Source organism: Hyperoodon ampullatus (genome assembly GCF_949752795.1).
Source record: "Hyperoodon ampullatus genome assembly, chromosome: 2".
Lineage (NCBI taxonomy): Eukaryota > Metazoa > Chordata > Mammalia > Artiodactyla > Ziphiidae > Hyperoodon > Hyperoodon ampullatus.
The window spans coordinates 39,318,153-39,329,867 of record NC_136915.1 but is presented as its reverse complement, the minus strand read 5'-3'; the positions used below and the strand labels follow the sequence as shown (position 1 = coordinate 39,329,867).

Genomic DNA, 11,715 nt, shown 5'->3' with positions numbered 1-11,715 from the left:
CATCACTCACCAGACAGGAAGGGGTGGCTCTACCAACCCCAAAGGCTTCTGGGAGGGCCAATCCATGGAGGGTTGGCCTTGAATGTCCATGTCCCTCCACAATCCTCCATCTTGGCCAAGAGGGGAGCCAAGGCTCCTAGATGTTGGGTGAGGCAATTATACCCCCATCTCTTCATCAGTGATCTCGCAGGGATGCTAAACCATCAAATCCCAGTTGGGAGGAAAGGGGAAGAGATACCATCACACCTGGAGCCACAGGTCAAACCTCTAGAGTCAATGTAACCATGAAAATAGCTCTAGGGACCCTATAATTGAAGGATAAAGGCAGAGCCTCCCCAGGGACCAGAGAGATGGTGAGGCCAGGTTTCCATGGTAACTGATTTCAATGCAGCCTCTTCCTAATCCCAGATTGAGGGAGAATAAATTTGAGGGAGACCAGGGCCTAGCGATGAAAGAGCCATAGGGGTACAAAAGGGTGGAAGAGTTGTTACAGGAAGGTCACATCATCCTGGCACTGGCCCCAGTACCAGTGGGTCTCAAAGCCCAGCTTGGTACTCTCATCCTCTGGTGGCTCAGGAGGTCTACCTTGGAGCCCCTCCCCTGGGGGCTTCCATACAGCCCTCAAGCTTCCTAGCCTGGTGGCTGTCAGGTCCACCTCAGTCCTGGCCCTCTCCCCACCGGGTATAGCCTTTGCCCAGTCCATCTCGGGACGGGGAACCCCTGGAGGGCCCTGTTCATCCAGCTCGCTGGGGGCCACTGTGTCCAGGAAGCTGCCAATGGAGACACTGTCCAGCCGGTCAGTGAAGCTGGTGTCTGGCAGGCTGTCCCAGCTGCCTCGCCTTGAACGGCCTGGGCTCCCGCCTGTCAGGCTATATTGGCTGCTGGTGAGGCTGCTGCAGTGGCTGGTCAACGTCCCCCGCTCCTCCAACAGCCAGCGCACTGCCTCAATGCCCTCGTTCAAGGTCACCAGCTGCTGTAGGATCTTCACGTCGACGGCTCGCAGGTAAGCCTAGGGGAGTGGGAGAAGGAATCAGTTCCAGGTTCTGGGCCACGGGTTTCCCCAGTGTTTCTAGAGGCCTCTACCTTGTGATCCAACCAACTATGCTTCACTTTCAAGAAGCATGGAAATAGAATGGTTTGGAGTGTAGGCTTTAGAAGCAGAGAAACTGCTGTTTAAAATCTCAGCTCTACAACTGATTAGCTGCTATATGACTGTGGGCAACTTTCTTACCTTCTTTGAGCCTGGGTTTCCTTGTTTGTGAAATAGGGTTAGGTCACTCACCTCATAGGGTGGCTGGGAGAATTTTGTGATGTTGTTTTTTAGGCACTGAGCACTGTGCCTGGTACAGAGTAAAATCTCAGTAAGTGTTAAGTACTAAAATCCAATCCTACTGAGATTTGAACTTCACAGATAGGGTATTAACTATTGAACCAGTCCAGATTCACCAGTAAGACTTAGAAGCAGTCATCCAAAGAGTAGCCTGGGGCTTCCCTGGTGGCGCAGTGGTTGAGAGTCCGCCTGCCGATGCAGGGGACATGGGTTCGTGCCCCGGTCCGGGAAGATCCCACATGCCGTGGAGTGGCTAGGCCCGTGAGCCATGGCCGCTGAGCCTGCGCGTCCGGAGCCTGTGCTCCGCAACGGGAGAGGCCACAACAGTGAGAGGCCCGCGTACCGCAAAAAAAAAAAAAAAAGTAGCCTGATAGGCAGCCAAGTGTTAATTGGGAAGTAGACGGCCAAAATGAGGCAGGAGCTGGTGGGGTAAAGAAGGCGCTAACCTGGTCCTCCTTCAGGATGTTGGTAGCAGCTGCTCTGGGAGGGAAGTGTTGGCTAGAGCTTCAAAGGGTCAGAATCTCACTGGCTGGGGATTCGGGGCTTCCCTCTACTATACACCAGTCTCCTTGTCTGCACTGGGAGTTACTGGGTAATCTCTAGGGTCCCTTCTAGCTCAGATGCACTGAGTTATCTTCCCCAAGCACAAGTGTGAACTTGTCCCTCCCTTGCTCAAGAACCTTTTCAGGCTTTGCACTGCTCTTAGAGAGTAAAATCTAAGCACTTTAGCAGCAGGTATTCAAAAGCCTGTCATAATACAGCTCTTGCCCATCCCTCTAACTTCACCTCTAGCATATTTCTGTGGGAACCCCAGGTCCTGCCACACACAACTTTTAAAATTTCATTTTATTTAGCTTTACTTTTTTTTTTTTGGCTGCACTGTGCAGCATGTGGGATCCCAGCTCCCTGACCAGAGACCAAACCTGCAGCCTCCGTAGTGGAAGCAGAGTGTCAACAACTGGACCGCCAGGGAAGTCCTAGGTTTACCTTTTTTTTTTTTTTTTTTTAATATTTATTTATTTATTTGGTTGCACCAGGACTTAGTTGTAGCAGGCAGGCTCCTTAGTTGTGGCTTGCTGGCTCCTTAGTTGTAGCATGCAGCCTCCTTAGTTGTGGCTCGCTGGCCTCTTAGTTGCAGCTTGCCAGCTCCTTAGCTGCAGCATGCAGGCTCCTTAGTTGTGGCATGCGAACTCTTAGTTGCGCCATGCATGTGGGATCTAGCTCCCTGACCAGGGGTTGAACCTGGGCCCCCTGCATTGGGAGTGCGGAGTCCTATCCATTGCGCCACCAGGGAATTCCCTACCTTTACTTTTAATAAAAGTAATAGATGTAATAGATTAAAGAAGCAAACAGTTCTCAAAGATTTATTATGAAAAGTAACAGTTCCCCCATCCTAGTCCTAAATCCCACTTTCCAAAGACAGCTACTATCGCTTTTTCAGCTGTTTATTTCGGTACTTACCTTCTAATTCCCAAATAACTGCTTATTGATTTTTAAGTTTTAGGTATTTTCTATTGACTTCACACACAATAGAAGTTTAAGGATTTAACTCTTTCATGCTACTCCCTACTCCACTGCCATCTCATACCCTTCCCATCTCCCCACATGCCCAATATATGCAATAAAATTAATTATTCAGCATTTACCTTATTAGGATTTGGAAATGCTATTCACAGCTAAGCCATGTGGTTTACTATGGTTACTTTTCCTTTCTTATAACTTTAAGTTTTCCTTTTTAGATAATAATAATTATTATTATTACTACTGCTACTATTTTGCTTAGTTTGGTATATCATTATCAGTAAGTCATCCCTAAACTCTCTCCCAGTTGTCTGAATTTCCCTCTCAAGGCTTTTAAATGCAACATATGTTCTATCTATTCCATCTTCTTAGAGGCAGCTCTTTAGGAGCCTTCTGATCTGCTCCAATCTGTCCCTGCTGCACAACTGTCCTCCAGAGATCTCCCTTCACTATCACCTTGGGGATTCAACTTTGCCTCTCTCCTGAGTTGGATCCCTGTTTGCTGGATCCCAGATCTTCTTTATTGATTACTCCTTCATGTGTGTGGTGCTTTTCCTCCAGTAGCTTCCTGATAAAGTCTGCATAGACTATACCTGCATAGGAGGTATATTTGTTGAAGCTTCACATGCTTTAAAATGTTATTTGCTCCTCACACTGTTGACTGTTCAGCTGAGTATAGAAATCTAGGTTCAAAATAATTTTTCTTCAGAATTTAGAGCATTGTTCCATTGTCTTCTAATTTTCAGTGTTACACTTAAAAAGTCTGATGCCACTCTGATTTCTGATTCTTTGTATGTGACCACCTTCCCGCTCTTTCTAGAAGTTCTTAGGATCTTCTCTTGGTGCCCAGTTTTCTAAATTATCACAGTAATTTGCCATGGTGTGATTCTGTTTTCATCCACTGAATTCGTCACTTGTTGGGCTCTTTTTTTTTTTTTTTTTTTTTTGCGGTACGCGGGCCTCTCACTGTTGTGGCCTCTCCGTTGTGGAGCACAGGCTCCGGACACACAGGCTCAGCGGCCATGGCTCACGGGCCCAGCTGCTCCGCGGCATGTGGGATCTTCCTGAACCGGGGCATGAACCCGTGTCCCCTGCATCGGCAGGCGGACTCTCAACCACTGCACCACCAGGGAAGCCCTTGTTGGGCTCTTTTAATCTGTAAACTCAGAACTTCAGTTCTGGAGATTTCTTTAATTATTTCATTGATGATTATTTCTCCTCCAATATATGTTTTTTTGTTCTTTCTGGAAATACCATTATTTGGATAGAGGGCACCCTGAAAGGATCCTCTATTTTTTTTCTCTTCCATCTCTCCCTATATGTATTCTAGTTTGTGAAATATTTCAACATTATCAACCCTTCTATTGAGTTTTTCATTTTTTTCCTATCATGTTTTTATTTCCAAGAGTTATTTCTAGTTCTCTGAATGTTTTTTTAATAACTTCCTGTTTTTGTTCATGGCTGCAATATTATCTCATCTCTTTAAGAATATAATTAATGATTGTTTAAGTTCTTATTTCCCTGAATTATCTCCATTTTATTCAAGTCTCTTTTTTCTGTTTGTATAGGTCTATATAGTTAAAGGGCTTCATCAGATGTCTTACAGTCTTTAGCTGCTGCTTATACTTCAGAGTGGTCTCTCAAAAGCTGATTGGAAACTCTGTGCCTGAGGCTTGCCAGCTCTGAACCTCACTAAGGGTTATTTTGCTAGGATGTCTGATTGGGTAAGGCCTGTAGGTAGTACCTTGCATGTGTGGTTTTTTTTTCTTGGGTACATCACATTCACTATATTATACCCATCTAGAGAGTATAATGTAAGCAAAGCTGCCAATGTTCTGGGAGCCAAGTAAAAAGGCTGGGAGGGGTATTACATAGCATTTAGTATATTTTAATTTAATCCCCCTTGCTCTCAAACTTTGCTTCGTGTCTCCCAACCTGGAGACCTTTGGTTCTATTATTTTTTAAATATATATTACTTGATAAATGTTTATTGAATTATTCAGGAAATAACTGCTTTAGTCACACCTACAATGATAAGCCAGAAATCAGACCAAGTATTTCTACACTGAGAAAAATATAGGCACTGGAATTAAACAGACCTGGATTCAAGTTCCAGTTTTGCCATTAATGAGTCATATGAAATTGGAATATTTTTTCCCTTTAAACCATCATTTCTTCATTGTAAAAAGAGGATACTATCTAATTTAAAGGTTTTTCAGCAATAGAAGGAGCATTAACGGGCATAGCATAGTGCCTGACAAGTATTCACTAATCAATAAATGGTAGCTATTTGGCTTTACACATTACTATGGTTAACTTATCTACTATGGCATAAGCACAGAAAATTTTGTACCTGAAATTATTTGTGTTTTTGGAAGAACATCACAACATTTGGAAGAATATTTGTTGACTTCAATTAAACAAATGATTATTGGGTACCTGGATTTTCAATAATTACAAAGATAATGGAGAAACTCTCCCTGCTTAACAGAAGCTTACAGTTTCAGTAAGGAGATGTGGACATAAATAACTGAAGTACCACAGACTGCACAGACTATTAATGACACAGGATAAAAGAGATCATCTTCAATTATTTTGTGCTGGGGACAAATTTATTAACAGTGAAACCATGTAGTACATGACCAAACTAAATGTATTAAACAAAATTTTTCATACTAAAAATGCTTCTCCTGCTTTGTTTTCTCCCCCCTTCCTTTCTTCTTTCCTTCCCTCCTTCCCTCTCTTCCTTCCTGCCTTCCAGTCTTCTTCTCTTCCCCTTACTCCCTTCCTTCTGTTCTTTTTTTTTTTTTTTGTTACGCGGGCCTCTCACTGTTGTGGCCTCTCCCCTTGCGGAGCACAGGCTCCGGACGCACAGGCTCAGCGGCCATGGCTCAGGGGCCCAGCCGCTCCGCGGCATGTGGGATCTTCCCGGACCGGGGCACGAACTCGTGTCCCCTGCATCGGCAGGCGGACTCTCAACCACTGCGCCACCAGGGAAGCCCCCTTCTGTTCTATTCTTTCCAAAACTTACTTTCCAGTCTTCTGCGATGATAAAGGAGTTGTGGGCACTTGGTTGCCCAGTTGGGGAGGGATTCTTAGGGTATGATTCTTTTTTTTTTTTTTTTTTTAGTATTTTACTTATTTAGTTTTTGGCTGCGTCAGGTGTTAGATGTGGCACGCCAGGATCTTTCATTGTGGCGCGGGCTCTTCATTGCAGTGTGTGGGTTTCTCTCTAGCTGTGGCACGCAGGCTCCATAGCACATAGGCTCTCTAGTTGTGGTGCGTGGGCTTAGCTGCCCCGCGGCATGTGGGATCTTAGTTCCCCGATCAGGGATTGAACCGGCGTCCTCTGCATTGCAAGATGGATTCTTTTTTTTTTTTTTTAAGATGTTGGGGGTAGGAGTTTGTTTATTAATTAATTTATTTATTTTTGCTGTGTTGGGTCTTCATTTCTGTGCAAGGGCTTTCTCTAGTTGTGGCAAGTGGAGGCCACTCTTCATTGTGGTGTGTGGGCCTCTCACTCTCGCGGCCTCTCTTGTTGTGGAGCACAGGCTCCAGACGCGCAGGCTCAGTAGTTGTGGCTCACAGGCCTAGTTGCTCCGCGGCATGTGGGATTCCCCCCAGACTAGGGCTCGAACCCGTGTCCCCTGCATTAGCAGGCAGATTATCAACCACTGCGCCACCAGAGAAGCCCCAAGATGGATTCTTAACCACTGGAACACCAGGGAAGTCCCAAGTATGATGCTTTTTTTTAAAAATAAATTTTATTTATTTATTTGTTTGTTTATTTATTTATTTATGGCTGTGTTGGGTCTTCGTTGCTGCACTCAGGCTTTCTCTAGTTGTGGCTAGTGGGGGCTACTCTTCGTTGCAGTGTGCAGGCTTCTCATTGCGGTGGCTCCTCTTGTTGCAGAGCATGGTCTCTAGGCATATAGGCTTCAGCAGTTGTGGCTCGCAGGCTCTAGAGCGCAGGTTCCGTAGCTGTGGCGCACGGCCTTAGCTGCTCTGCAGCATGTCGGATCTTCCTGGATCAGAGATCAAACCCATGTCCCCTGCATTGGCAGGTGGATTCTTAACCACTCCGCCACCAAGTAAGTCCCTTTTTAAAAAAAAATTTTCTTTTTTTTTAGAGATTTTTTATATGTTTATTTAATTTATTTTTGGCTGCATCGGGTCTTTAGTTGCAGCACGCGGGCTCTTCGTTGCGGCGTGCAGGCTTCTCTCTAGTTGTGGCACGTGGGTTTTCTCTCTCTAGTTGTGGTGCATGGGCTCCAGAGTGCGTGGGCTCTGTACTTTGCAGCACATGGGCTCTCTCGTTGAGGTGCGCGAGCTCAGTAGTCGTGGTACGTGGGCTTAGTTGCCCCGCGGCATGTGGGATCTTAGTTCCCTGAGCAGGGATTGAACCTACGTCCCCTGCATTGTAAGGCGGATTCTTTACCACTGGACCACCAGGGAAGTCCCCTGAGTGTGATTTTTTCCCCCAATTTTATATCACTAATATAAATGAAAACCAGTATTTTTAAAATTTATTTATTTTTGGCTGTGTTAGGTCTTCGTTGCTGCACGTGGGCTTTCTCGGGTTGCGGTGAGTAGGGGCTACTCTTCGTTGCGGTGTGTGGGCTTCTCATTGCAGTGGCTTCTCTTGTTGCGGAGCACAGGCTCTAGGCGCACGGGCTCAGTAGTTGTGGCTCACAGGCCCTAGAGCACAGGCTCAGTAGTTGTGGCACACAGGCTTAGTTGCTCTGCAGCACGTGGGACCTTCCTGGACCAAGGCTCGAACCCATGTCCCCTGCATTGGCAGGCGGATTCCCAACCACTGCACCACCAGGGAAGCCCCCGAGTATGATGCTTAAACAGACATTCATCAACCCTTTTGTGTTCAGCTCTATTTGCACCCTCAGATCTAGAAATATCTGAGACCAACTCCTGAGACCTTTGAGGTGCAAAATGGGTTGCTTTTCAACTTTCCTCATTGCTGGCTTGGAATTCAGCTTTTTTCAAGTCTACTAAGTTAGTTACTACTCTTCCTTCTGCTTTCAGCTTCCAAAATTTTGTTCCTATCATATTCTCTCCTGTTCTTATCATAATGGCTTCATGGCTTTAAAAATAATCTTTCTACTGGCTTTTAGTGGAGTTTCAGGGGGGAATGGAGGTAAATGCATGTGTTTAATGTGCCAACTTGAACTGGAACTCCCACTGACTTTATTCAAGGCACAACTCAAATGCCACCTCCTCTAGGAAGTCTTCCCTACACTTCCTTAAGGTGGAATTAAGCCATTCAGTCATGGAACAATATTTATTGAGTGTTTCTTATAGGCATGGCATTGTGTAGATAAAGCAAGAAAAGACACCATTTCTTGCCCTCAGAGAGTTCACAGTCTAGTGGGTTAAGATAAGACAATGACACAAGCACTTAAAATGCAGTGCAGAAAATGCCAGGGGATGCAAATGATGGACAGAGAGCTGTGGGTACCTAGAGGACCATAACCAGAGGAGTAAGGAAATGCTTCCTAGAATAAAGGACATGAGCTGAGACTTGAAGGTCAAGTGGAACTTAGCCAGACAAAGCCATGGAGAGTCATTCCAACCAGAAGAAACAGCTTGTCTTCTCCAGTTCAGTTGTGCCTTTCCAGAGCACAAATCTGACCATGTCACTCTATAATGAAGACTCTTCCAGAAAGTCCTCCCTGAGTTCCAACAGCACCTGTGCCAGAGTGGCTAGTCTGTCTCTCTCTTCCCTAACCCAGGCTATGAGCACCCTGAGAGCAGCAGGTCCTGCCCAGTTCGTTTATGGTGCTTAGCCTAGGATTGGGTAGGTCAGATTCAGTTCTATGATTCTCTTGCCTTTACTATCCTTGGTCCCTCTGCTAATCCCAGGGTTCAGGGGGCTGGGTTTTATCATGTTGGCGGCAAATGAATCTGAGGACCAGATTCTATAGTCCTGTGACAGTGGGATTCCCTGACTGTGACAGCATCACTGCCCAGAATAGAAGAAAGCAAGGCTTTCTTGCCAGAAAAAGAAATAGTCATTTCACACCATCTCTTTGGAAACAGAAAGGGGATAAACAGCTCAGGAGAGATGCAGCCTCAGAGGCCACTCCAACCCAATCCTCTTCCCAGGGGGATTCAGGTTCCCCATTCTTCCCCTTAACATGTACACATCAAACCCTCTGAGCAGCCCTAAAATCACAAGTATGGCTCACTCATGGCTCAATCTAAATCAAGCCCTGGGATAAAAGCCTACAGACCTCAGTCCTAGCTCTCTGGTTTTAGAATGAGATTCCCAGACTATTGTTACCCCTCTCTCCCCTCGCCCCCTCCCCCAGGAGGTAGAAAAACTGAGGCCAAGAGAGTCAGGGCTCTGCTCAAGATCACAAAATGATTTAGGAGCAGAGCCAGGACTTGAACCCATGCCTTCTCTCTCCTTGCCTAAAGCTTTTTCTCAAACTGCTCTGTGGGGGTGGGTTGTCATAGCAACAGTTCTCTGGGTGGGAGGATTAAGTAGGGGAAGTTGCCATTGTTTCCCCTTCCCACAAATCCCGGAGTCTGTCTGGTTCAGTCAACTCTTGAGTAGGAGAGGGAGAGGCCTAGAGGCAGTGATGACCTTGGCCTCAAGGGCAGGCCTGCCCCCTCCCTGCAGGAAAGCTGAGTGAGGGACAGTTGAAGGACAGTACTTAGAGGGCTTGGACTAGTTCTGCCACAAGCGGCTCCAGGGGAAACCCCCTGCCCCACCCTTGTCCCCCTGGGTGCCACCCAGTGTGTAGGGCAGAGTGCATAAAGAAACCTAAGATACCTCTGCCTGAGGAGGGAGAAAGGAATGGAGTAGGAATCCGTGGGGCACATAGGGAGCCTCTCCCTGTGCTGGACCCCAGAAGGCTCCCTCCCTTGAGTTCTTCGTGGGCAGCCTTGGGCTCCAAGCCAGGCTAGGTCAGGAATGCAGAGAGACCCAATCAAAAGTAAAATGTACCCCTTAAAGTTTACAAACAGGTAATCTGCACCAAAGAGAGAAAAGAGTTAGAGCCAGAGAGACTAGGCATGGCTCCTCCCAGTATGAGCTCAGGCAAGCCCCTTAACACCTGCAAGCATGTTTGCTCTGTGAAATGGGAAAATAATGACTGCTTTTCTCACTCCAGTGACATGAAAGGCATTTAATGCATCTGGCACAAAGCAGGTCTCAATGGTGAAGATGTAAAGTGTAGGCAAATCACCTGAGTTCAAAGCCTGGCTCTGCTTTTTACTTTCTGTATGACTTGGGCAGTTACTTAACCTCTCTGTGCCTCAGTTTCTTCATCTATAAAATATCACGTACCTAATAAATCTCTGTGAGGACTAAGAGAATATCTTGTAAAATGTTTAGCATGATACCTGGCACATGCACTTGGTGAAAGTTAGTTTCCAAAGCAAGGCATTCTAAGTTAGCTCCTTCTGGGCCCTGAGCTAAAGTTTGTACAGTGAGGCAAAGCCAGACCCCTCCCTTAGGTGGGCACAGTTACAGCCCTACTCTGGAGAATTTGGCAGTAGCTTCCAAACTTCAAGGCCAAGTGCACATATGGCATTCAAATCCTTCCCCCAGGGAGCCTTTCCTGATTGCTTTGCCCACAGATCTCTCCTCCCAGCCTCTCAGGCTGTCAGGTAGCGCCCATGACCTCCCTCCCAAAGGCACCCCCTCCATATACACACACACACACACACACACACACGCCCACACACACACCCCTCAGCCTGGCACAGAGCTGGGCACAGTGGGGCTCCAGGAAGACCTGTTAGCTGACACACTCACTGTGGGCTCCTGGTTCTGGGCCAGAAAGTGGCTGGCAATTCCTCAGTTCCCTAGAATTGGCCGCAAAGTGGTGGCAGGTGTAAATCACCCCCTTCAACAGAATCAGGGCTCTAGGGAGCCTGGGAGGCCCCAACTGCCCTTTTGGCTCTGAATCTAGACCAGCAGCAACAGGGAAGGGGTTGGGTGCCTGTTTTCTCCTCTTCTCCCCAAGGAAGTGCAGATGAGATTCAAATATCCAGTGTACTTGGGGGTTGGTAGGAAGGAGACTGAGTCTGCAGTGATGGGACCAACACTGCAGGTGCTGCTACTCTGTGTCTGCAAAGGTTCTAGGAACTTTCAAATATTTTAAGTGGGTGTGGGGGAATGTTGGGGAAAGAGGATGTTTTTAGTGGCCCTAGCCCAGGCAGTTTTCACCCAGATCTCTTCTGTGCTGAGTCTTGTGGTGGATACTGGAGCCTCTGAGGAACAAACCCTGGGCCCAGTTTGCAAGAGGAGAAAAAACTGGTTGCCCTATAATGGTGGCTGGGGGCAAAGGTGGCCCCAAAGTGAGGGGAGAGGGGGAAGATTTGTGCTGTGCTAGGTTCTCAGTGCTTCCCAATGCTCACCTCTCCCCTCCCAATTGTTTGGCAAAAAAAAAAAAACCAACTGAAAAAACCCCAGCCTGCCACCCCGAGTGCTCAGGGCCCATCAATACTCCACTCACCCTTCGTGGGGAATGCAATTAATGGACCCCAGGGCTTAAAGATTGATCTGATAGGAATCCTGAGGACTTAGGTGGGGAATTTTAACTCCCTCCTCTCCAGCCCAACTCTGGGGACGCGAGTCCATCCCTTCCGGCCCCATGCTGGAGACTCCGTGCCCCTGGCCCGTGTAGCCCACACTCACCAGCTCCATCCTCAGCGCCATGATCTTGTCCCCCAGGCTGTGGCCCGTGCTAGGCGCCCCCGGGAGCAGCAGGGCGCCAGAGGTTCCCGGCTCCCACTCGCCTCGCAGCCCGCGGAGCAGCCCTTCAGGGGTCTTCCTGCCCACCTTGCCCTCCACGTCTCGCAGGTCAGGCGTCTGGGACTCCGCAGTCCCCTCCATG

At 47.4% G+C, this 11,715-nt stretch overlaps 1 protein-coding gene across 1 annotated transcript; it reads right to left on the bottom strand.

The window, feature by feature from the left end:
• Positions 1-487: 487 nt before the first annotated feature.
• On the bottom strand, positions 488-11,714 carry LURAP1 (leucine rich adaptor protein 1; the record flags this gene model as incomplete). The annotated part of the gene is made up of 2 exons (XM_079696550.1): positions 488-1,009; positions 11,517-11,714. 2 exons carry the CDS (start codon positions 11,712-11,714, stop codon positions 488-490), a joined length of 720 nt encoding a protein of 239 aa, XP_079552676.1.
• Position 11,715: the final 1 nt, after the last annotated feature.